The sequence below is a fragment of the Sycon ciliatum genome, chromosome 6 (genome assembly GCF_964019385.1).
Source record: "Sycon ciliatum chromosome 6, ocSycCili1.1, whole genome shotgun sequence".
In the NCBI taxonomy this organism is placed as follows: domain Eukaryota; kingdom Metazoa; phylum Porifera; class Calcarea; order Leucosolenida; family Sycettidae; genus Sycon; species Sycon ciliatum.
In genome coordinates, this window is record NC_088648.1 from 2,422,467 (window position 1) to 2,446,854 (window position 24,388).

Here is a 24,388-nt window from a genome sequence, read left to right on the forward strand (position 1 = left end):
GCTGAGTGGAATATTCGATGGATTTTTTGCCTAACCTTGACGGCAGTCGTGATCACCTCATAGGGAGCAATACAATAATCTTCTACTGTCGCCGAAGTCGCTACAATGCGGTCTCCGGATCTTGGCATCCTCCGAATTGAAACCAGAGCCAGTTTTATCCGCCACGTGCTGTAAAGATACGTATGAACAACCACGCTTCTAATCTAGTTCTACCAATGGGTTCTGTCGTTCCAACTCCGCATTATCATTGCCCTGGCCTGGCTAAGAGCATACCGAGAACGGTTTTATTCACAACACCAATACTTCTAGTTCTGCTAGTTTTAATACAGTCATACAGACGACTAGTCGTCATGCAATAGTAATAATTATTACTAGTATTACTATTATAATAATTATAATAATTATTAGTATTGATGATCCACTCGATATCGATCGACGCTCTGAGTCGGCGACGCGCTGCGCTGGCACGAGCACAGTATGACGGGTGACAGAGTCAGTGACAGGTCAGTGACGCTGCCACTGGCACTGCACTGGGCAGTGTCGCGTCTGTCGAAGATCTGACTGTAGTGTGTGCCTTACATATGTACATGCCAAGCAGCCTGACTGTGCTTGTGCTGCAAGTGCAAAGACTTGTGCAGGCTTTTTGTGGCTGGTTTCCTCAATGGCAATGCCAATGCCATGGCAATGGTGGGAAAGCCCCTAAATTAAAATGCCCCTGCACCCCAGTTCCAAATACTGTCCGATATCATACACAATACACGCGGTGAAGTATGGAGATTGTCCCTGACTAGCCGGCTGTGTATGATTGTATGGACTGACGTAATTCACTGACACAGAGTCAGTGTACGTCTTGCCAGTACAGGCTCAGGTGTTGGAGCTGACAGGGAAATAGAAATTTCTTGCACAGTTCGTGCTACACGAGTTTCCTGTTCGTAACAAAGTGCGTCTGCACATCATGGTACATCATGTACATAAATACAACATGTCTGGTAGCGTGTCGAAACTTGCTTTTCACCTTCACGCTAACTACAGGCCCAGTGCAGCTAGTGCTGAATGGCAACGCATGTCTGCAACTCCCTCATTCATTCACTTGAAGACCAGTTCCGCAGGACCCCACAAAGCGAGAGAGTGTGTGCTGTTTCAGAGAGCTGGTTCGTTTCTCTTCTTCAGTGCCTGGAGACGTGTTCTCGAACGCTAGTCTGAAGTTAGCGCGTGAAGCTTTGTGGCGAAGACTGCACCAGTGTGCTGCACATTCATTCATGGACGTAGCCTTTCAATGTCTGTGAGCCGAGAAGATTGACCAAGGTCCTCCTGTTAGTCAAGCTGTAAATAGCCGAAAGATGATTGCCTCTATGTCGGTGAGTCGTCAGGTCGCGGACATCGGGTCGCGATCGACATCGACAGCGAGTGTTGGAAATCGGTCGGACAGTTCGCCGACTGACTCGGATCATCCGGTAGACTCACAGCTATGTCGCATGGCGATCGGGAGTCGGGTCAGGGTGCGAGAGAATACACGCTGTCCGCGCTATGGCTGGGGATGTGCAAGCCGATGGAGCCAGGGAGAACTCGTTCAACATCTTCCGTTCGGCGAGGTCTTGGTCAAGTTTCCCGGTAGCGAGCACCTGTGGCATGGCCTGGAGGAGGAGCTGGAATCTCTCGGACACGCTTCTTTGTGCGTTCAAAACTCCAAATCTAGGCATGCCCTGCATGACAGTATTCTTAGCGGCATCCGGTCCAGTAAGCTGCTTGCTAATGCGAAGACGCCGTTGTGGACAGTGTCAAAAGAGTTGTCCAAGAAACTTGTAAAGAGCCTATTACGACGGTCTCCGGCACTTGCCAGTCGTGGTACCTCTGCGTGTCGAATGCTGCCTTGATAAAACGATTGGTGGCGAAGTGTGGGGCAAGCAACCATCCATGGCGCATGTGAAAACGAGGGAGAAATCATCCCGCGATAATAGGCGGAGCGTGGTGCACACCTCGATATGTTCCTGCTGAAGAGGTCAAGTCGGCAGGGAGTCGGATTATACTTTATGTGCACACTGGTGACTGTCGGACAGGTAAGCTGCTACAGTGCTGGCAACTGAAATCCGACCCCTGAGCTGTGCGTTCACATCGCAAAGAATGTGAACCCACCGCTCAGGGGTCGGATTTCAGTTGCCAGCACTGTAAGCTTATCAGAAAGCAGCAGGCATTCCGTTACTGTCTTTAATATATATTTTTATTATTACTCAATTATTATTATATATTTTTAAACTTCGGCCAGTATGACTACTAAAGTATTCACTTCGTCTTGGGGTGAGACATCGGGAAGTTGCCATACAGAGGTGGTGAGCCCTCCTTTCGGCACCGGGAATACAGCTCGCTCGACTACCTGTCTTATGATTATGCCTCCCATAACAACCGTCCTCTCCATCATCTCTCATCATCATCATTCTGAAGGAGACAAACCACCTAAACCATGCAAACGTTGATATTATTAATATTTATGTGAGTATCAATCAGTATAGTCTTGCTCCTCAGACCTGCTGTGTAGTCCACCTATCCATCGTTGCATTCTGTGAATCCCTTGGCTCCGGACCTGTGCTGGTGTGTCGTTGTATAGATATCAAGTCTTTGCCGAACGGATCATGTCTCTCCGTCTGAGCGGTCAATATGTACCACAGTCGGTCATACCGTATTTCCACGCATATAAAGCCATGGCGTTATAGGTGAAACATCGCTGTTTTGGACCAAATTTTTGGAGAAAATAACCTCGGTTTTAACGCCATGGCGCTAAAAGTGAGAGACGCTTATATGCAAAAAAATCGGCAGAGTATGATGAACTTCGAGTACTCGTACGGTGCCGTTGCACGTTCATGTCGAGCATCCATGTACTTTCAATTTTCCCTGAAAATTTCAAATTGTGAACCTATTGTGTACAAGGTGGCATACAAACTTGTGTGAAGGTGCGGTGGCGGTATGGCATGTGACAGTGGGGATGGGTACATGCAGAGAGAATCACCGGTGCTGTAGATTCACTGAAAGAATTGAACTCACCTCTAACGCCGGATGCAACTTCCTCCACATTGAATTTTGTTCACTTATAACGCCATGGCTTTATAAGTGAGGGTGGCCTTATATTCGGATATAACGCCATGGCTTTATAAGTGAGGGTGGCCTTATATTCGGATATAACGCCATGGCTTTATATGCGCGGAAATACGGTATGACACTATTCTATTCTAGTTCCAAGTGGCACTGAGGAGGCCTCATTGGCCCAAACAGTTAAAATCTGTCCCTGAATCCGTCAATCCCTTTTCTGCACCCTTGTCCTCATCCACTTACTGAGGTGTGGTGAGCCCATAAGTAGGATCATTTCCAAGTCCACCCATAGTTTGGGGATTTCAGGGGATGTCGGCCATTGGGCGGTTCAATAGCCAACTGTGTCATCTTTCCAAGATTTCTTTTTGAGTCTCTCTCCCCTCTCCCGGGGAGACTGTGTGTGTGTGGGGGGGGGGGGGGGCAGTCATTCACGACATTGCGCCAAGGAATATGGTTCAATGCATGGATAGAAGAAACAATGATGCACTTGGACAATTTCCGTAGCAGAGTAAAATGAAACTGCTGATAAAAAAATTGCACGGTTTCTGAATATATTATGAATCGTGTCGATAGTTTTGTATATCAGGCACTGCAGATAAATTCAGCTGCAGTACAATATAGACTTCGGTATGAAGAGTGTATATATTAGAAGAAATGTAGCAATTTCTGAAAACAAAATGGAAGTCTTCCGAGACATCATCTGTATAATCCTGTCTGAAAAATGAATGACTCTGGCACAGGAGTACAATAATCATAGCAGGGTCTCAATGCTCGGAAGTATTAGTATAATTCTTAGCTGTGGAAACTGTTGAAGAAGTGGGCGAAAAACCCAGCAAGGCAAACACGATCATGTACTTCAAGAAAGAAAGGCAATGCAAAGTAGACCCCAAGTCCGACGCATGAGGAACTGCAGAGATACTGTGGTTTCAGCCCGTATCTATAATTATTGGATACCTGCAGTCCTGGCTGGTTAGCAGCTGCACAGTGTATTGTTCATACACACTGCCCAGCAAGCATTGAATATGTACAACCTCTCCTAGAATACATCTTGCAGTGTACACTGCACATCGTGTCTGTATAGATAGCTTCCTGCACAGATCAATTGGTTATAGCTCTGTGGCTCTATTCACCCCAATGCCCCTATTCCCTGGCCGCGACAAATCTAGTGGTGACAAAGTACACCCTGCCAGCATTGTCACGTCCCTGGCATGTGAACACGGTGCCGGAGCTCTCTCTGTCCAGCCGCCGCACTTTCAATGACTTATTTCGCGTCAGAGAGAACTGCTGTGAGCTGATTTGCAGTGGTGTCCGCCGCTCACTATCGCCATGGTACCAGGCGATGACTGTGAGACGCCGTCCGTTTCGTTTGCACTTGGCAGTGGGATTGGAGCCTGGAGTGTAGATAGTTGTAGTGTGCACAACCGGGGCCGCAGCAACTGACGGATTAGGCTGCACAATGACATCATCGGGCCGCGTGTCTATGATGTCATTAGGCTGAGTAATGATGCCATCACCTTCAGTAATTGCAGATATGATTTCATTTGGTCGCGCTATGACCTCAACATTGTGGCCAGTGGGTATGTGTTGATCATCCTCTTCAATATTGGTGTCCACTGCAGGGTTGTTTGGCCGTGATTCCATGTTGGGTTTGTGCGGCTCAAGAAATTGAGCACTGGTTACCACTTGTACTGCTGGTGAGGAGTGGAAGATAGCAGTGACAAGTGACTCGACTGCACTGGGCGTTGCTGGAGGAATGACAAACTTTGGTTCTATTGTATGGGCGATGTATGGCTTCTCTGTCGCCATAGTAGTCAATGTTTTAGTCTTGGTTACAGGAGATGCAGAGCCAGACACATCTGGATTGGTGTGTGTGTGTGTGTGTGTGTGTGTGTGTGAGAGAGAGAGAGAGAGAGAGAGAGAGAGAGAGAGAGAGAGAGAGAGAGAGAGAGAGAGAGAGAGAGAGAGAGAGAGAGAGAGAGAGAGAGAGAGAGAGAGAGAGAGAGAGAGAGAGAGAGAGAGAGAGAGAGAGAGAGAAATAGACAGCAAGAGGCAGACAGACACATGGAGTGGGAAATAAGCAGAGAGAATATCATTATCCACTACTAGTGTTGGTAGAATGTAATCATCTGCAGGTGTTACAGGTGTTGCAGGTGTTACAGGTGTTACTCAAAGCAAACTTAGAACTAGTGACTATGGTTGCTTTACTGAATCTGCTGTACTGACAATTCCATAGCACGATACATACTCCATGCCATGACATGGGGGTACACCACAGCAGGCGTCAGTAATATCCGTACAAACAGCAAGCTTTCATTTTGAGCGGCAACCAACCTTTTTCTGAGCAGTCGACAGCAACACACGACATGGTATCAGAGACCGTGCCACGACAGGACTGCGAGCTCGATGACGGCCCCGTTGCTGCTTGAGTAGCAGCGGGTGCTGTCGATGATGGCTTGACTGGTCGGTGTCTGCTTCTGTATCCCGTGCCGCAGGTTGAGTTGCATGCTGACCATTCGGTCCATGGACCAAGCAGACAGGATGACCAGCCTGTGTAGATACAACACACATACACACACAACACAATAATCTCAGCATAAAATGTAGGCGCTGTTGCTGATATACTAGTAGTGCTCTCGATGTACATGAACTGCGGAGCCACTCGCACACTGGGTACAGACAGAATTGCAGGCTCATGTGCGAGCAACAGTACAGAAAAGCGGAATCCAACCCGCGCCACAACAGCGGCAAGGGCTGGATGAACAGCGGTACTGACAGAGTATGAGTGACTGGAACGTGTCCCACTTAAAAGCTAATCACACATTGGGGACAGAGAGAAGCTAGTCTATTGTTGGTACTCCGAGTCTCTCGCTATGGCAAGCATCAGCCTACACTAGTCGACGACAGAATCATGATCAGAATGGCAGCAAAGATAGGAATGAAACAAACACGTTCATCCATAGAGCGGACATGGTGCTGGAAACTCCGTTTGTTCAAACACTTTCCCATAGCAATAATCAGGACACTAATTCCAGGACTCAGTGGAGCAGGCCTGCATGAGACCGATTGTTGCTCTGTGACAGCGGACTAGTTCATTTACATTATTCCTGTATTTGTTGAAGTTTGTCTCCTTGCCACCTGCTTTCATAAGATACTATGATTATCTAGGCCAGGTAACACAATCATGTAAATTGAAGAGCATCTGCCCCCACCCCCATGTTCTTAGTTCTATCTGGCCATGTGTCTAGGGTATGTGAGCATGTCACGGGCAGCCAATGGGACAAAGCTACACACTTACCACCTTGGCAGATAGGACAGCACTGACCAGCCACAACCAATGGTTTCTAAGGAACAACACGTGTCAGACACAAAATCAGCGAGGAAGAAGCACATGCACACGCACACACGCACGCACGCGCGCGCACACACACACACACACACACACATAATCACACACACACACACACACACACACACACACACACACACACACACACACACACACACACACACACACATAATCACACACACACACAAACAAACACACACACACATACACACAACACAAAACACAGGAAACGAGTAGTCATAAGATGAACATATGAACGAGAGCAATATGCCAAGCTTCAGCAGTCTGGTGAGATGGCGGGACACTGGTCCTTTGGCAGTGTCCAATGGAGACCAGGCACTAACCTTAAAGAACATCTAATGGGCTTTAGCCGGGTCTCTAGCCCGAGTGACGGGAACTGTGATTTTTGATGTGGGAGCCTCGGAATTGGAAGAAATTATTGAACGTCACCATCTGCTGCAGTCTTTCACCTCATGATGAAGTTGTAATGGTGCAGTTTCAGTACAGACTCTCAAAATGCCATCGGGCTTCAAAACACATACTGGCTGGCATACTTCACAGGCTGTGGGATGCATGCACAATCTCTCTTCATCGCACACAAGTACTAGTAGTGGAGTACTTCTGATACACCCCAGTGGATCGGGGTGCGTCAAAGGGGCACTGAACTGCTTCACCACCGTCCAGCATAACCTAGTGTCTGCACATCTCTCTTCATATCGCCGTCCAGCAAGAATATTAGACTGAGCAGTGTTTGGGTGTCTCGACCAGCATTATTGCCTGGGAATACCAAGCGGAGGCTCCGCTTTTCGAGTGGTTCGCTGGGTCAAATTTCACCAGGCGAGAGCTCAGGGACACACATACACACACACATGCACGCGCACACACACACACACACACACACACACACACACACACACACACACACACACACGTGCACACACACACATACACACACACGTACCTATGTTAATATGTACATAATTACTTACCGATTCACATACGGGACATGTGAGAGGTTGGCAGACAGTGATACCACCCAACTTGCACTGACACTGATGTGTGCACAGACTGTTTGACCATGTTGCACCAACCTGAAACGAGCATGCACACAGACACACACACGCACACACACGTACACACACACGTACACACACGTACACGCACACACACGTGCGTGTGTGCGTACATGCATACATAACATGTGTTATAAAGACCAAGTTTTTGAAATGCAGTACTTTAAAACCTTCTGTGTGTGTGTGTGTGTGTGTGTGTGTGTGTGTGTGTGTGTGTGTGTGTGTGTGCGTGCGTGTGTGTAGGTGTGTGTGTGCCCCATATGGTGCAGTGGTATGTGCAGTCGATTTCCAATCGAGAGGTTGCGGGTTCAATTCCTGACGATTATGGTTGCACACGTCTTTCTTCTCTTTCTCATTCTCCTAGCTCTTCTTTCATTCTCCTGGGTGGTTACCAACAGCCAGTGTATGCCGGAGTATGTGGTGTGGCGCGTGTGTAAAAAAAATTAAAAATTAAAAATAGAGATTCACTGGCCAGAAAATGCCACTTCAATCAGCTGTGTGGTGGATACCAGGCTAGAAAATAGTGGCGGTCAATTCATCAGCCTTGCAAGCTGTTGAGTGGTGTAATCGCAGCATAAGTTGCTATGTCTAACATAGCTGTTCGCTATCATCGCTTCCGCGGTGGGCATGTCTGAGGTCCGAGGTGTGCACGTGCTCACGCATGCATGGGAATGGAAATGCAGCTTGGCAATTGTGCAAATACATCAGCCTGGAGCTGCGGAAGTTTTGTTGTTGCTGCATAAAGGGACGCACACGCAATGCTTCCTGTACCACTGATGTCCAGATAAGCTATGTTTGAGTTCTGGTGGAACATGCACAGCTGGGCTTACCGGCCGTGTGGAGCCACCATCATCCATCGTGCACGATACGGGCAGAGAGCAGTTGACCTCTACCCCAGCCATGGTGTGTACAGCCCTGCAGTGAGGCCTAGCACAGGGTGTAGTCGTGCAGCGTGCACCCGGGTAGGCTGGACAGGTTGACCCGGTGCATAGGTCTTCCACACACTGTACAGCCTGACTGTGTGTAGCGTCCACCGGGCAACCTGGGGTGGAAGACAGCACAACACAGCAGTGGGTCATGGCTAGGCTTCAGCAGGGCTTGAATGTGATGACGTCAGAAGTCAATAACAGTTAATGACAACTACTGAGTCATATTAGAGATCCACTCTGACCATAAGGACTCTGAAGTACAGGATCCATAGCGATGGCTGTTTTAGTGTTGAAACGAGCGTATCTATAACAAACGAGCGATCAGTTCCACTAACGAGCAAGCTATCGAGCGAGCTAACGAGTTTCATTGATGTGGCAAAATTAATATGATTTATGGACTAATAAATTTTCTAAGTTCGGTTTTTTCAGCTGGTTCAAATTATCACCGCCGGTATTTGGGGTTGCTGCTGCTTCACTTCGGACTGCTGTTTGGTGTCAAGATGTCTTTTCAGCGCCGTCGTCGAGTAGCCTTTGTAAGAATAGACCGTTTTGCAAAGATTGCAAGTAGCCCTGGTCTTCGCTGCATCGCGGGAGAAAACTTCCAAACGACTTAGCGTAACTTTCACTCGAATGGAGACGTGACCGAAGCATATCCTGCGACAGGTCAGCAGATGCAGAACAAGACATCAGTAGAGTCCACCAAAGCTGCAACGACAACTGAAACAACTCAAGTGGCGTGCAGGCATACAGTTACTGTAACTGCGAGTGATTTTCACTTTGCGCGGGACTGGATCCCCCATGGACTCTCGATCGACCAGGCCAGGGAGTCGTAAACTATTTTACGACTCCCGGCCCCGCGGGCCCGGTCGACATGTACTGCCATGTGCACGGAGTACGGTGTTCGTTAGTGCAAACGAGCTGGCCGCACAAACGAGCCGAGTTTCTGGCGAGCGAGCTAACGAGTATCCGGTGAGATCGTTTCAACACTAGGCTGTTTTATTATGTTTCTACTGTTACACATACATGGGCCGGGGCGCCACGCACGGTACGACCACGTACCCATGCCCCCCCCCCCCATCCACACTCTTTGTCCAGGATGGTCCGCCCAATGCAACCAAAAAGCAATAAAAGAGCGCTAATAGGTGGCCTGTTAGCCGAAAAATCGATTTTTTCCCCGGGGGATACCCCAATCCCCGGTCGTGCCACTCCCCACTGTCCTGTGATCCTCTCCCCTGCCCCGATACACATGGGTGCGGATGCGCATGCTCAAGTGTGCACATACATACGTATGCAGACAAGCGTGTGTGTGAACACACACACACACGCACACACACACAGATACACACACGCACGCACCCCCCCCCCCCCACACACATACTGTGACAGACACGCACACACGCACACACACGCACACAACACACACAACACACACACACACGCGCACGCACGCACGCACTCACCCCCCCCCCCCACACACACAATTACATACACACCTGCTCTCAAAATTGAAGTGGGCGCAAAGAGGTAGGCAGTGACAGACTCTCTGGTGATGGCCTACCAGATGGTTACTGGGGAGATAGCATCATAGATGATGACCTATTCAGAGATGGCCTATCGTGTGGGCCTGTCGGTATGACCTATCGCAGCTGGCAAGCAGAGTTCACTTTGTAGCAGATTGTCTTATGGGGTTGATCGATGTCCCCAATATCATAGGGAGTAAGGGGACAGTGTAATTGGGGATTGTTACGTATAGATGGCCCATACGGGGCAGGTGGCACAACATCAGGCTCTTACTTGCACAAACTGGACAGCATGATCCCGCAGGTTTCTGTTGTACGGCAGACGAGCAGTTGAGATGCGGGCACTGCATCACACTGCACACTATACCACCACCGCGCTGACATACGCATGTACTGCAGCTCTCTGCGTTGGTCCAAGTTTCACCCACCGTCACTGTGCCAAATGAACTCCTACACACGTCTGTGAATGAACAAACAAACAAGAACTCGATATGCAATTAAGTCCGTCAAAGCCAACTGCTAATGGGGCCCCAAAGGTTGGTACCCGTGTATTGGTGGTCCCATATTCAGGGCCTTATTAGAGAAAGTGATATCCTAAGGGGTCGTCGCAAAAGTTTTTAGCCGTCCCTGAAACAATCATCGGTCATTTCGTACTCAGACTCTCCCTTCGAAATGAAAGCAGCTTGCTATGCTAGACAACGCAAATTGCATGCAAAAAAACCTGCCGGCACAGAGATGCACTAGCTTAAGCGAGTCCGTGACCCATGCCAGTACGCTGTGCACATAATAGTCCATGAGTGGTTCCGCTGATTCACACTGTGTACACATTGACCATAAGCATCTCCGCTGATTCACCACCATGGTAGCATTCACATATCCTCTATTGCCCAATGTACCCTGTATCAGTGATTCTCCACTGTGTTAGTGTCTGTACCTTACCATGTGTGTTGACTGTAAGGGTAGCCGCAGCACTGGTCACGCCGGCTGAGTTGTACGCAATGCACACGTATTCACCCGCACTGCCCGCCTCAGCATTGTGGATGCGAATGCGGTCATGTGACACGGTCACATGATCTGCATGAATAGCAACCACATGCGCACAGAGGGTTATGGTGACGTGCACGCAGCATGGGAGCACATTGCCAAGTTGACATGGCAACGCAACTTCACACATATTCACGGACTGGTTATCGCAGGCCCTCGGATGTCAGTGTCATGAAGCAACTCATGAAACAAGTGCAAGCCGAGTCGCGATGAAACGAGTGCAAACCGAGTCACTGTGAAACGAGTGCAAACCGAGTCGCGATGAACGAGTACAGAACAAGTCGCAACAAAGCGAGTGCATACCAAGTCGCTGACCCGTTTTCACAACCAGACACGGGGCAACATGATTGCATTGATAATTGTTTTGCTTTCAAAACCGCCACCAGCACACGTGGAAGAACTCATCAAGTCAGACCGTGTGCGCCAGGGACTACACAGCACAACAGCACAACAGCACAACAGCACAACAGCACAGTGCTGGGGTGTCGCAAGGTATTATAGGGTGGTACAGTGCGCCATCATGAAGGACCTGGCAGGGCACGACATTCCTTTGAAGAATGCCAGCGACCTAGAAGGAGCACGAGCATTTGCTGCAGACAAGTTGAAATGGAGATCAGACATTGTTTATGGATGAGTTTTTTGTTGACTGGAGACAGAAGCGGACTTGGCTTAATTTCAGTGTATTCTCATGCATTGTTCTTTGGCCTTTGTACGCGTGCTGTGGTATTATTATTATTATTACAGTCCGCCACCTGAAGAACAATTTTCTTGTCGGGTTGGGGTGGCTCCTCAGAAAAATTTCGAAATTTAGACCCCAGATCAGTGCCATTGATTCACAGGGTGCCTGGGACAAATAGTGAGACGATCAATATCGTAGTGACCGTAGCGTGTCCGGCGCCCCTGCACAATGTCTGCATTTGCTCCACTGCTTACAGTCCAATTAAACCACTCCAGCACATGCAGTCCTGCATATGTCAGTCTCACCTGAGCTGGTGATCTCCATCCCATTGTGCTGCCATTTCAGCTGTGCAGCCGGCATGCCCAATGCCTTACAGTGCAGCGTGGCCGTCTGCCCTGAAGCTACGCTTTGTGATTCCGGTGTGCGAGTGAGAACTGGCTTGTGTTTAGCTCCTTTGCAGATAATGAAATGCAGACAGACAGACAGACAGACAGACAGATGACAATTAGAGAAGTCTTTTAAAGAACAGCCAAGATTCCTCCAACTGCCCCCCCCCCCCCCCCCCCCATACACAATGCATTCTCCTAGCATACAGAGGTACAGTCAGACCAAGCTTATCCGGTCCTCTTTTATCCGGATGCCTTGCCGCCCGGAAGAAAATAGCTGGTTACAGATTTACAGCATATGTCACACACAGTGATCCATCTAACATAACTGGTGTCCGGTTATCCGGTTCCCTCGCCCGCCCGGATATTTTTACGGATGTGTGCAGTTAAGTGAGGTCTGACTGTACAGTCAGTGAGGGAGACCAATAGTCCCCCTCCCCCCCCCCCCCCCCCCCCCGCCCACACACACACACATGCACACACTTGTGGAGTTACAATCGGGGGGGTATGGCCATTGGGAATAATACCCCCCCCCCCCACGTGACTTACAATCTGGGTGTGTGAGGGGGGGGGGGGGGGGGAGGATGGCCATTGGGGCTAATACATGTACCACAGACACCACAACGACCGCACCAATAGAAGTGAGATATAACACACTGGGCTTGACTTTACCACCATCACTGTACTGTCTATACGTGTAGAACAAACAGAAGCACAAGTGCATGTGTGCAGCGGTGGAAAGCACATGGATGCACGCACATACGCACCAGTATGGTCACAGCACAAGGTACGTGATACTATACACACAACAACAGCAATATGACTCACCAGGTAGTGTTACCAGCATGTCATGGGACAGACGCACGCCGTCGCCGTCCATTGTGCACCTGTACACGCCGCTCATTTGTCGTGACATGTGAAAGCGCAGCGCCTTGCTCTTCGTGGTCCAGAATGGCGAGTCTCGCGTCGTGAGAATCGTCCTGTTCTCCGGCAGTCGGGTCCAGACTATTGGCAAGTGAGCCATTGTCTTATGAGCACGGCACAGTAGCAGAGATTTCTTGCCAGCGGCCACTTGCATGGTCGAACTGGAGACCTTCTTGAATTTCGGCTTGGCTGTGTCAACAGAACGGGTAGAAACCAAAGAAACGATTGTAGTGCAGTATTTACTATTTAGTTGACTTGATCACAGGCCTCCCCAGTCACAGCTGTTTATAAAGACGACCATTGCCAGGAGACAATTCATTTTAGCTGCAGGGCACTTTCCCTCAAGATGAAACAGATTTTGTTAGATAAGAGTGGGAAGGGAGAGAGCGAGAGAGAGGGGGGGGGGGGGCAGTCAGCGGGATGAGGTAGATACACTGCAGAGAACAAGTCCAAATGCGACAATTCTCGCTAAAAAAAGTAGCAGAATGAAATGGCTTACCCTGTGTGACGACTTCTCGTGTGATGTTCGTTACCGTGCCAACCGCGCGTATCTGGCAGGTGTACATAGTGCTAGCTGCAGTGTCTGATGCAAACACTTCAATGCTTGCTCCCCGGTCAGCCTGGGTCGAGTGCACTGAGTCAAAGCGAGGCATGTGGACGCCGTCCTTCAACCACCGCACTCTCTGCTCCCCGCCGCTTGTATACTGGCCTGTATTCATGGACTCGGTTGTACACACAATCGTGGCATGTCCGCCCGGGTAGAGTGGTGTTGATGGCGAGATGTGAATATGTCCCACTGGCTCAGGTACAGCTGCAGTAGATAGTTAGCATGAATCCAGGAACAGATCAAACAGTCAGAATATTATAACAATAGTTACAGTTTGCTTGTCACTCATGGAAGGATCCATGGGCTTAACGCATCTGTCACTGAAATCCAGGCAGAAGAGTCAACAAAAGGCATCTCAATATTCAAAGAGTCAGAAGGGGAGTCATGATGTTAGTGCACTATCCTCTAATACCAAGCGCCTGAAGTTCTTGATTCTCTTTTCCCATTCTCCAGCAACATACATAAGGTGATGAGCATGCAGTGAGACCCCTCACTTGATTAGCTGCTTGCATATGTGCACGCATATGCACATACGCATATACACACTCCCAGATGCACGGACACGCAGACACGCAGACACACAGAAACGCAGACACTGGCGCAACTCCAGATAGTGGCTTACAGACAAAGACCAACATACAGACACAGACCCATACACAGACCCAGACACGGACACAGATACTGGTCCACACACAGGCACAGGCACAGACACATACGGAGATGCAAAAATGACACAAAACAGACCCAAAAAAAACAGACAGAAAGACAGACAGATAGACGGAAAGCCAGTTAGCCAGACTGACAGGAAGACAGGCAGATAGGCAGACAGATAGACAGATAGACAGACTGGCACACAAATAAAACGATCTACAAGTTCCCACCTGTTACAGATAGGGCTGCACGGAGTACAAGACCACCAGTCTCGCAGGTCACATTTACACTATCCATCGTGGCCGATGTATCCACATGCAGCTGTACAGATCCATCCGGCTGTGTTCCAAGTCTGTATGACATCATAGATGATGTTGTAGATGGGACAATTACGTCATCATTCACTTTGAACACGACTGGCAAGGGATGCGGGCCTTGCACAGCATAGCAAGTGAACACAGCACTGGCACCACGTGAGACGGTCTGATTGCGAGGTCTTTCTAGCACAATAAGCTGATCTGTGTGCAACAGAGCAAGACATAACAAGTAATTTTGTTGATGCCATCTTCATTAGGTCCGTCAATCAAAATAGTAGTGGTCGATTTTCTTGTTTCTTGATTTTTCGTGCTGGTGTCTGCAAGCGTAGTGTGGTCCCACCTGGTTGCAATCTACCACTACATAAAAGATACCCTGTTACAACAGAAGGGCTGCAATGGCACGGCGGTGAAGACAAAGGCCTGAAGATAGTGCATGTCAAGTTCAAATGCAAAATTCAATGTTGAAAGGAAGAGGACATATGGAAACGAGTTAAGAGTAACTCTCCATCACTGTAACCAGATACTATATACAGTCAGAAAGTGTAACAACTATATGTCCAACTATATGTCCTCTTCCTTTCTACATTTATTATTGGCTCAAAATCCGAGTCAACATCCGAGCTCAACATCCGAGTTTTAAATTGCAAAATTCAATGTACATAAATAAACAGTAAACAGCATGCAAAACCCACTCCTTTAACCGAAAAATGCTCCTAATTGATCAGGCGGCGGTCCCAGGGGGTAATTAACACCAGGGCTTAAGGGGTGTCAGCTCAAATCAGGAATATCTATGGGCGATATAGTCCGAGGCATGCACGTCACAGCGTTTTTCTTCAGATCTCTGATTGTATTGAGCTGCGTACCTGTGCCACTGTGTCGAGCTCATTCTAGCATGCGGTGTCTAACTTAACCTTCATCCTCCCAACGCTCCCATGTGAGACCATAATTTGTGTTCGTCGGAATTAGTTATTGCCATATCTCCCTCTAACATTGCCCATGAGACACAGCCAACTCACCTTGCACTTCAATGTAGGCCTCGGCGGACGCCGTTCCAAAAGCATTTCTAGCCTTGCACATCAGTCGTCCATTCCACCATGGCCGGGCCACTGGGGAGATCAGTAGGGAGCCATTGCTAAATATCTGCCATGCCGCCTGACCCGTGCTCCTCGCCGGCGAGGAGGTGAGCGGCCTGTCCTGGAAGTACCACTCTATCTCAGCATCAGCTGGCGATGCTGGGCAACTGACCAGAATACGTTCCTGCCCTGAGCTGACAGTGATATTAGCTAGTGACGCAATGCTGGGACTGAGGTCTATACATGAATGCAGAGTGGAGAAGCAACAGTGAATCATGGTGTTGTCAAGGGCAATGGTATTATAGGTTTCTCTCAATAATCAGTTAAACATCACGGATCACATAGACCTACCGTAGTAACGCACATATAGGCGCATGTGCCTGTATTCGGATATAAGCGCACTCTCACTTACAAGCGCATGCTCCTATAGGCGAAGCACTACAAAAATTCTCACTTTGACACAATCACGGATAAAAGTCCGCAAACAGCATGCAGGAACCCTGAAACTGAAACTACAAGACCTAGTCAAACACAAAGACTCTGGCAAACAAACTCTGATGGCGCATGCGCATTTAGGTGAAAATATGTCATTTTTGAAAATTGGATCCGTAGCAAAAATTCACTTATACCGGGGTAAGCGCATGTGCCTATCTGTGCGTTAGTACGGTAATATATTTGGGGCCGAAATATACATTGGTTCAGGTCCTATGGTGGTTTGCTGTCTGTCAAGACTGATGCTAAGACTGTCTCTGGCCTGTACTGTTTAACAATGGTGGCTTAGTGCCAAGCGCTGCACCTACCCAGCATGGTGAGGATGCTGTGCGCCTCGCCTCTACCAGCTTTGTTAGTAGCCGAGCAGGTGACTTGCCCGGTGAGGTCTTCACTGATGTTCTGTAGGGTCAGTTGTGATTGGTCCCTTGACAGGGTGTAGCTGCAGAGGCACGGACAGAAGAGAGACGAGTGCGTCATATAATATCCACACATGTACGCAGATTCGTACGGACAAGATATTACCAAAGTAAACATGCGACCCTTGGTTGTGGAAAGTATGCTCAACACCAAAGACAGAGCAATGGCAGCACACAATGATCAATCAAGCGACAAGGAACAAGACACCTGCAGGCAATAGGTCTTTCCTTGTCTGTTTCTTGATACCTTTGGGAACATGTGCATATGCATGCAAAGTCTTACAGCAACTGTCCATGGACAAGTGCTACACAATATACATGTACAACCGGTACTGCAAAGTTCTCCAGAAACAGTAAGTCAACGTCTCAGTCCTAGTGGCCACCCGGTCGGGAAGGTTCAAGAAGGTCTGAAAGTATTACATCACAGCTAGGAGGTAGGTCAGAGTCAGATCATCGCACTCGGACAATCACGCTGACTTTCAGATCTGGTTTGACCCAGCTTTTGTATGAATCCATGCATCAATGCTTGGGCGGTTTCTCTTACAGCAGGGTGTTACATCCGCCGTCGGTACCGACTGGACTTGGCCTTTCCGGGGACTAATTGCTGGTGCAGAAAAAACACGTGTTTTATTTTTATTTTTTACAATGATCACAGCTCACAGGCAAAGACAAACATTTGCTAATGGGAGCGTTTTGATGTGTGTGACATGCCCCCCCCCCCCCCCCCCCTCCGACACACACATACTGTACTTTTCTACGCTCTGAGAGTGCCGTGTGACCAAGAAGTCATGCGGATTTATTGTTTTTTGCCCAGAAGTCAGTATTCAATGATTTGTGCCCAGAAGTCATTATTTACTGACTTTGGGAATCATCACCTTCATGCCTAGCTATGACTAGCATACCTGGTTGGCAGTAGGAGTTGCTTGAGGGGCACACGGTTGAGATACCAATCTAACTGTGGTGCAGGATGTCCTGTAGCAGTGCACTGAAGCGTCACATGACCTCCAATTACAATAGATGTACTGGACGGGGTCAAACTGACCGTGGGTGTTTCTGAACAGTGACAACGACACACAAAGAAGCTAAAAGTTAGACTAACATGTACATGTACATCCCCTTCCCTGCCCCTGCCCTGTTGAATATTATACGCATGCGTGCGCACATATGCACCCCCTCTCCCACCCACATGCATGCACGCAAACACGCATGCATGCGCACCCCCCCCCCCCCCACACACACATACACACAAACACGGCACACACACGGCGCACGACAACGCCATCCTGAACAAAACGTCCACAACTAGTTTATAACACCTTACCAGTGATATGTAGCCATTGTACACTGATCGCCATACCGACAGCATTGTATGCTATGCATGTGTAGCGACCAGCCTGCTTGTGTGAGGTCACTGTCAGCGATAGTCGTCTGCTGTCCCTGTTGCCCGGCTTACTGGGACCAGGGACATTGCTGAGTGCCAGGCCGTTATGTAACCAGATGACAGCTGGGTTTGGACTGCCAGTGACAGGGCATTCCAGTGTGACTGTGCCTGTCTGTCCAGGTAGGCGCATTGTAGTGTTAGCTGGCTGAAAACGAAATGCTGGTGCACCTGCAGGGTTGTACGTGATACATAGGGGCACGGGCATGATTAGAACATTGAGTTTTTTATCGATTAGTCCAGGCAAATGATTCCTTACACCATCACCCCACATCGCCCATACCATCAACCAGCCACACCACATTAACACCCGACCCACCAATAACACTCTCACCACCAGGGCTGAGCAAACTGTAAAACCGGGATTTCTGGTGGTGTAATACTTTCGGTATTTCCCAAAACCAACAGATCGGTAGCGCAAAAATTTCGGTAAACCAGTTTCCCAGATCCAAAAATCCATGTTGTGCACTGTGTGGCATGGCATCGTTGATTTTTAGGTCGCATTTTATTATTGTCGTCGGGGGGGGGGGGGGTTATGTCCAGACGATAGCCCTTCCGATTACTCTCTCACATCACAGGTACATCCCACGTACACCACACTCAGAGGGCTGATTATTTGGTTTCACTCCAAAGAGAGTCTCAAGAAGAAGGCAAAGCACAACAACAACAACAACAAGAATGTGTACAAATGCACGCATGCGCAAACTGAGTAGTTCGCGCAGGCACGCACAACAGTAGTTACCGAAAATATAATTCCGCTGAGATTTTCCGGTTTTACAATATTATACAGAAAAGAAAACTCCTAGATGGCCTGATATATGCCAGATTACCAGTACGGTATACACCGCTTCCATAACCCAATTGTGGTATTTCACACAGCTTTTGTTCATGCACGCGTCCTTGATTTTAGTTCCCCCTCCCTTCTCTTCGTTGATTTTCGACTGACAGCTTGCATTTCTACTGTGTGGCATGTTCTGGTTCATTCGCTGTGCTTAGTGGTGTTTGTGTGCAGGGAACTGAAGTGCTACGCGGAACTTAAGTTGGTTCTGCTTCTGACAAGCAAGCACACACTGCAACTTGTGTTTGAGTGAAAAGGCAATGTACTTGATCACAGCATGATGAAACTTACTATTGACAAGAACCTGCACCGCCTTGCTGTCGGCTCCGGCTGAGTTTCTGGCCGTGCAAACGTACACGCCAGCGCTAGCAGCGCTGGACGACATGATTGTCAGAGTGTTCCCTGCATTGCCGCCGCCGCTGCCACTGTGTGGGGATGCCGCTAGCTGTCCATTGTGCATCCACTGCACGGTCGGTGCTGGTACACCGCTTGCGGCACAGTTCAGAGTGAGAGAGCGCCCGGACAACACCGATATGCTCTGATAGTAGTCCCAGGATACAATGCGCGCTGGACCTAGGATAAAGCAGAACACATGGACAGACAGACAGACCGACAGACAGACAGAAGGATAGACACACGCAAGTGCGCGAGTTTTAGTGGAAATATTACATGTAGTCACTTGTCACTTTGCTTTAGGAGCTGCATCTGCGCCTTGATCCTTGAAATGTGGTGGCGTTCCTACGGATGCGGAAAACTCAGCCTCAAGCTGAGTCCGACGCTAACTGTGAATTTTTTTGCTGTTGTCACGTTTTGTGGAAATGGTGACGCCATATGCCATATCTATGGCCTCACACCATCCAAATGTATGTGTTACGGAAATACAGACATTTCGAAGTTACTGGCGGGCAATGCCCGGTCCCGAACCGCCCCGATAAATGAGGCAAGAGTGTACAAGAGAGCTGAACTTACTCAGTACAATCAGCATCACGGATGCCTGGTCAGTATCAATCTCATTCCTTGCTTGGCACTCGTACGTGCCAGCCTGCTGTGCGGACACATTGAAAATCACCAGGTGTGATCCGATGACGAGCACTCCGCTAGTGGTGGATGCATCACGGCCACTGTACCTCCAGGTGACTGCTGGTCTGGGTAAGCCCGTAGTGGAGCAGTGAAGATGTACCGACTGGCCAGCAACATAGGTTTGTGCTGCTCCGACGATGGCAGCGCGAACGGGTTCTGTGCAGAAACAGAGCAATTGTGTGCACGCCCGCCGAAACCAAGAAGCCACGGATACAGCCAAATACACACCAATAAGATCAGCTAAGAAGATCATAAATGAAAGGGGGTTTGTCAACTGACAACCACTCTATTTAGTTGCTGTTCACTCTTGGTGCATGCGCTGGATGAAAATTCTTTTATTGGTGATGTCAAAAAATTATTGCCGTTTCGGGCCAGTCACCCATCGTCAGAACAAGAAGATCATAGCTGATCAAGTACTGATCAGTCACTCCACCACTCCACACTGCACTCTTGGTCAACCCATTCCACTTGCATGTCACCACCTGAGTGGGGATGGGACGTTGATGTTGCAGACCCGGCATTATCAATTTACAAGAATATCATTAGCATACTTCCTGGTATTACTGAAGTAAATACTATTCTTCAAAACAGTGTACAGGTCGTCCCTCATTATAACGAGTCCGGTTACTACATAAACCCCGTTAGTAAATAGAAAGCTGAAATCCCCTGGCAAAACGTGGTCTATACAACTGTTTACAGGTCCGGTTACAACATAATCTGTTAGTACATAAAATCCGTTATAACGACCCTTTGACCAGGTCCCTGGAGTGCCAAACCCTCAGTATAAGATAATATTGACCATGCAGGACCAAGGCCAAAACATGTTGGATAAAGCAGAAAGAGGAAACGTATTATGTCTATGTATTTGTGAATAAAGACGATCCTTTGCATCCAAGGAAGAGTTATGTTGGAGTAACTTGGAGATTTTCAATTATCTTATAACGAGTTGAAGCATCGATAATTTATGTTGTATCGAGGGTAGCCCCGGTAAGTACGAAGTAGTGCCTATTTCACCTTTAACTGCAAGTCCTGCTACAAGATAAGTCTCGTTATAAGATAACTTTTTCGATGGCCGAGAGATTATCTACTAACGAGGGAGGACCTGTAATATGGTCTCTTAGGGAGCCAAAATTTCCAAAGAACGCCAGAAGACTGGGATAGACTATCGTTGTGCAATCTCTAAAGCAAGACAGGTTCTAGCCATTGGGGTAGGGAGAGTTGGGGTGATGGTGTGTGTGTGGGGGGGGGGGGGGGGTGCAGCATCCCCTACCCTGATGGCTAGACACAACTCCCTTTTCGATTTTTGGGCTTTTTTAGTTCAGCAGCTAGGGTTGGAATCTCACTCTTTTTCCAACCAGGACTTATCTCAAACTCTCATTCATGGTATTCGACGCTATGAAGAATGTGCCGCATGGTGTCAATTGCCAGTGCAAAAAAATCACTGCAACCGCCGCAGCCGCTACACTTACCAGTCACTTTGAGCAGCATCTGAGCACCCACACTGCCATACATATTGCTGGCCACGCAGCGATATACACCAGCGCTGGTAGGGGTGATTCGCTGCAGCAGCAGTGATCCATTCGCCAGGAGGGTGACATCCACTGTCGGCAGTCGCAAGACGGCATGGCCATGATGCCATGTAACTGCAGCCCTGGGGTTCGCCTTGATGGCACAGTCAAGCATTACGTGATCACCTACACTAGCTGTGTATGAGCGAATGCTGCTACTGCTGCTGTTTGGGGTGGCATTGCCGAGGAGAATTGGAGCTCCTGTACAGTGTAAGCATAGGAAATAAGGATAACGGAAACTGGAGAGCTGTGTATGTGTGTGTGGGGGGGGGGGGGGCGGGGGGCATGCGCACGCGTGCACGTGTGTGCGTGCATGTGTGCGTGCGTACATACATGCACATAATTATTATATGTGGGAGGGGGGGGGAGGGTGTTCACACGCGCATGTGTAGGGGGAGTGCTGAGACTAGAAAATGATGTTATCCGGGGGAGCCTGATCAACTTTATACACACACATGTTCAGCTAGAATATCAGCAGAAGTATTCAAGATGCCACCAGCACCAGAATCAGCATCAGCAAAGCACAAGGACCACCAGCTGCTAGCACTTCATTATAGGGCTTGAATGTGACGATGTTAGACGTCAACAAATAGGGCTTGAACGTGATGACGTCAGAAGTCAAAATCTAATGACAAATAGCGACCGTTGGATCCACTTGGGTCCAGTTTTTTAAGAGTCCATACACATTTGGGTGGTTTTCCTTCGTAGCATAGTCACACATCCACCGGTAGTGAATGGACTTGGCCCTCTCGGTCGTGAACCCACACCTACCGGTGGATGTGTCACTATGCTGCGAAGGAAAACCACCCAAACGTGTATGGACCCATACGAAAACTGGACCCAAGTGGATGCAAAGGTCGTTATTTGTCGTTATATTTTGACTTCTGACGTCAACACTTTCATTTTCAAGCCCTATAACAACAAAATAATGATGACTTCTGGGTCGATTTTGATCCACTCTTCCCCTAGCGAAAGAGAGTATGTAGTGGATAGGCCCCTTGCGTCTTAAACAGGGTTTTTTCTCTATACGGCTGAAGTTGGTCAACAATCGGAAGGGCCCTGTTCAGTCACCGCAGGCGGATGTGTCACTCTATCGTGAAGGGATACGACGCAAACATGCCAGTACGGATCCATACAGAAACTGGATGCCTGTGTATCTAAATGTCAGCGTTGTCATGACTCCGGGCTGGCTGCCTTGGTGATGTAGAATACTCAAGCCCTATCGCCAACATCAGATAAGACACTGCAGGAGACATGCTTCATAGCTACATTGTACGTGTTCTCACCCTCTGCTGAAATGTTGAACTTGCGACGAACCATCTCGGCTGCACTGCTTCCGGCCACCAAACATGTGTACATACCGTCCTTGCTGTAGTCAATTTCAACCACTGTGAGAGAGCCATGGATGTTTCCTCTGCCGCCCGAGTACCCTTCCATCACTAGTCCATGTTGCTCTGCCAAGGAGGAGCTGTTCAGCAACACTCCGCCTGCATACCACATCACTGGCGGTGCAAACTGAGCACTGGTTGAGCAGCTCAGAGTCACGTTGCTGCCAATCCGAGCAGACCGCACCTCAGTATGCTCCGTGATGGTTAAATCTGTGGCAAGACATGCATAATTATGAACAGTCTATGGACATGCTATGGACATGCTATGGACATGCTATGGACATGTATTGCCTATCTGATGTGAAAAGACTGTGAAGCCATAAGCAAGATCCTCACAACTAAATATATAATTATTACAATTGTGTTGCACCTCAGGATATTCTCAACACAGCAGTTCTAGTATCCATGGTACTGCACAATGAGCTGTTTCATTGCAAATCGTGATCACAATGAACTCAAACTCTTTATTTTACTTCACCAAGTGAACAGGCAATGATGCCTTCCCAGTGCTCACCAGCCAACGGCTGACCTCACAGAATGATGAAAAAGTTGAACTAACCTTTGACAGTGATGCTGAAATGCTTTCTGGCTACGCTGTATGGGTTCACAGCAACACACGTATAAGTGCCACTCTGTGACTTCAGCGCGTGGTCAATATGCAGTGCCAGAGAGTTCACCGATGATGTCACCTGCATGTTTGGTGAGCCCGCGATAACATCATCGCTACTGTGCACTGGATGTCCACCAGGTGTGAGCCACTTGAGTGTGGGCGGTGGCATGCCAGATCCTCGACATTGCATAGTGATGCTGCTGCCAACAGGTAGAACAACGCGTCGCGGTCCAATGATGCTTGCACTGGCCAAGGCTGTGTGTGATGGTGGTGGTGATGGGGGGGGGGGGGGGGGGGGGAGGGCAGGGTAGGGGAAATAGCCGGACAGATAGACACAGACGGAGAGAGATAAGATGATAAATAAATAGAACAAGAGACAGATCAAGACAAAGACAGACAGCGACAGTCAGAGACGGAGAAGCAGAGAGACAGGGAGGCATAGAGAGAAAAAAACAGATACAAGGAGAGAGAAAGAGAGCGAGTAAGCAAGCGAGTAAGCGAGGGAGAGTGGACATTGATGAAAAGAACACAAACATGCACACACTTACTCGTAAGAAGGTAGTGAGGTCAAAGAGCACATGAACACATGTCCATGGGGTTCCTCAACACTGATTCCTAGTCGACAAAGAGCGTGTTTGGTCTACTCTGCTTCCTCCTCAACTGTGTAGTCTGTAACCCGGCCCAGTGCAGCAGTGTGTAGTGTGTGATCTACTCCAAGTCCAATAGCGTATAGCATGTGATCTATCTCAGTGCAGCAGTGTGTAGTGTGTTTTCCGTCCCAGGTAGAGTACCGTAAAATTCCGTTAATAAGCCCCGGGTGTATACTTTGCAGAGCGTCAAAAACCGGGCGTATATTTGGGCGTGGGCTTATTTTAGGGCATGGGCGTTATTTCGGACGCAATCTGCAGAAGATCAATCTATCAGCAAC

General features: G+C 48.6%; 1 protein-coding gene across 1 annotated transcript in view; it reads right to left on the bottom strand.

Moving 5' to 3' along the window:
* Positions 1–3,526: 3,526 nt before the first annotated feature.
* Positions 3,527–24,388, bottom strand: part of LOC135819153 (hemicentin-1-like) — a 47,325-nt gene continuing 26,463 nt past the window's right edge. Inside the window, exons 18-37 of the mRNA XM_065332312.1 lie at positions 23,410–23,715; positions 22,749–23,060; positions 21,364–21,663; positions 19,784–20,050; positions 19,106–19,387; positions 17,860–18,147; positions 17,441–17,591; positions 16,431–16,561; positions 15,574–15,867; positions 14,471–14,758; positions 13,482–13,793; positions 12,887–13,171; positions 11,978–12,124; positions 10,889–11,023; positions 10,224–10,409; positions 8,331–8,542; positions 7,417–7,518; positions 6,377–6,422; positions 5,413–5,628; positions 3,527–4,937 (exon numbers count right to left, since the gene is read on the bottom strand). Coding sequence (XP_065188384.1) covers positions 4,222–4,937; positions 5,413–5,628; positions 6,377–6,422; positions 7,417–7,518; positions 8,331–8,542; positions 10,224–10,409; positions 10,889–11,023; positions 11,978–12,124; positions 12,887–13,171; positions 13,482–13,793; positions 14,471–14,758; positions 15,574–15,867; positions 16,431–16,561; positions 17,441–17,591; positions 17,860–18,147; positions 19,106–19,387; positions 19,784–20,050; positions 21,364–21,663; positions 22,749–23,060; positions 23,410–23,715 — 4,976 coding nt within the window. The 3' untranslated portion in view covers positions 3,527–4,221. The remainder of the gene's footprint in view (positions 4,938–5,412; positions 5,629–6,376; positions 6,423–7,416; positions 7,519–8,330; positions 8,543–10,223; positions 10,410–10,888; positions 11,024–11,977; positions 12,125–12,886; positions 13,172–13,481; positions 13,794–14,470; positions 14,759–15,573; positions 15,868–16,430; positions 16,562–17,440; positions 17,592–17,859; positions 18,148–19,105; positions 19,388–19,783; positions 20,051–21,363; positions 21,664–22,748; positions 23,061–23,409; positions 23,716–24,388) is intronic.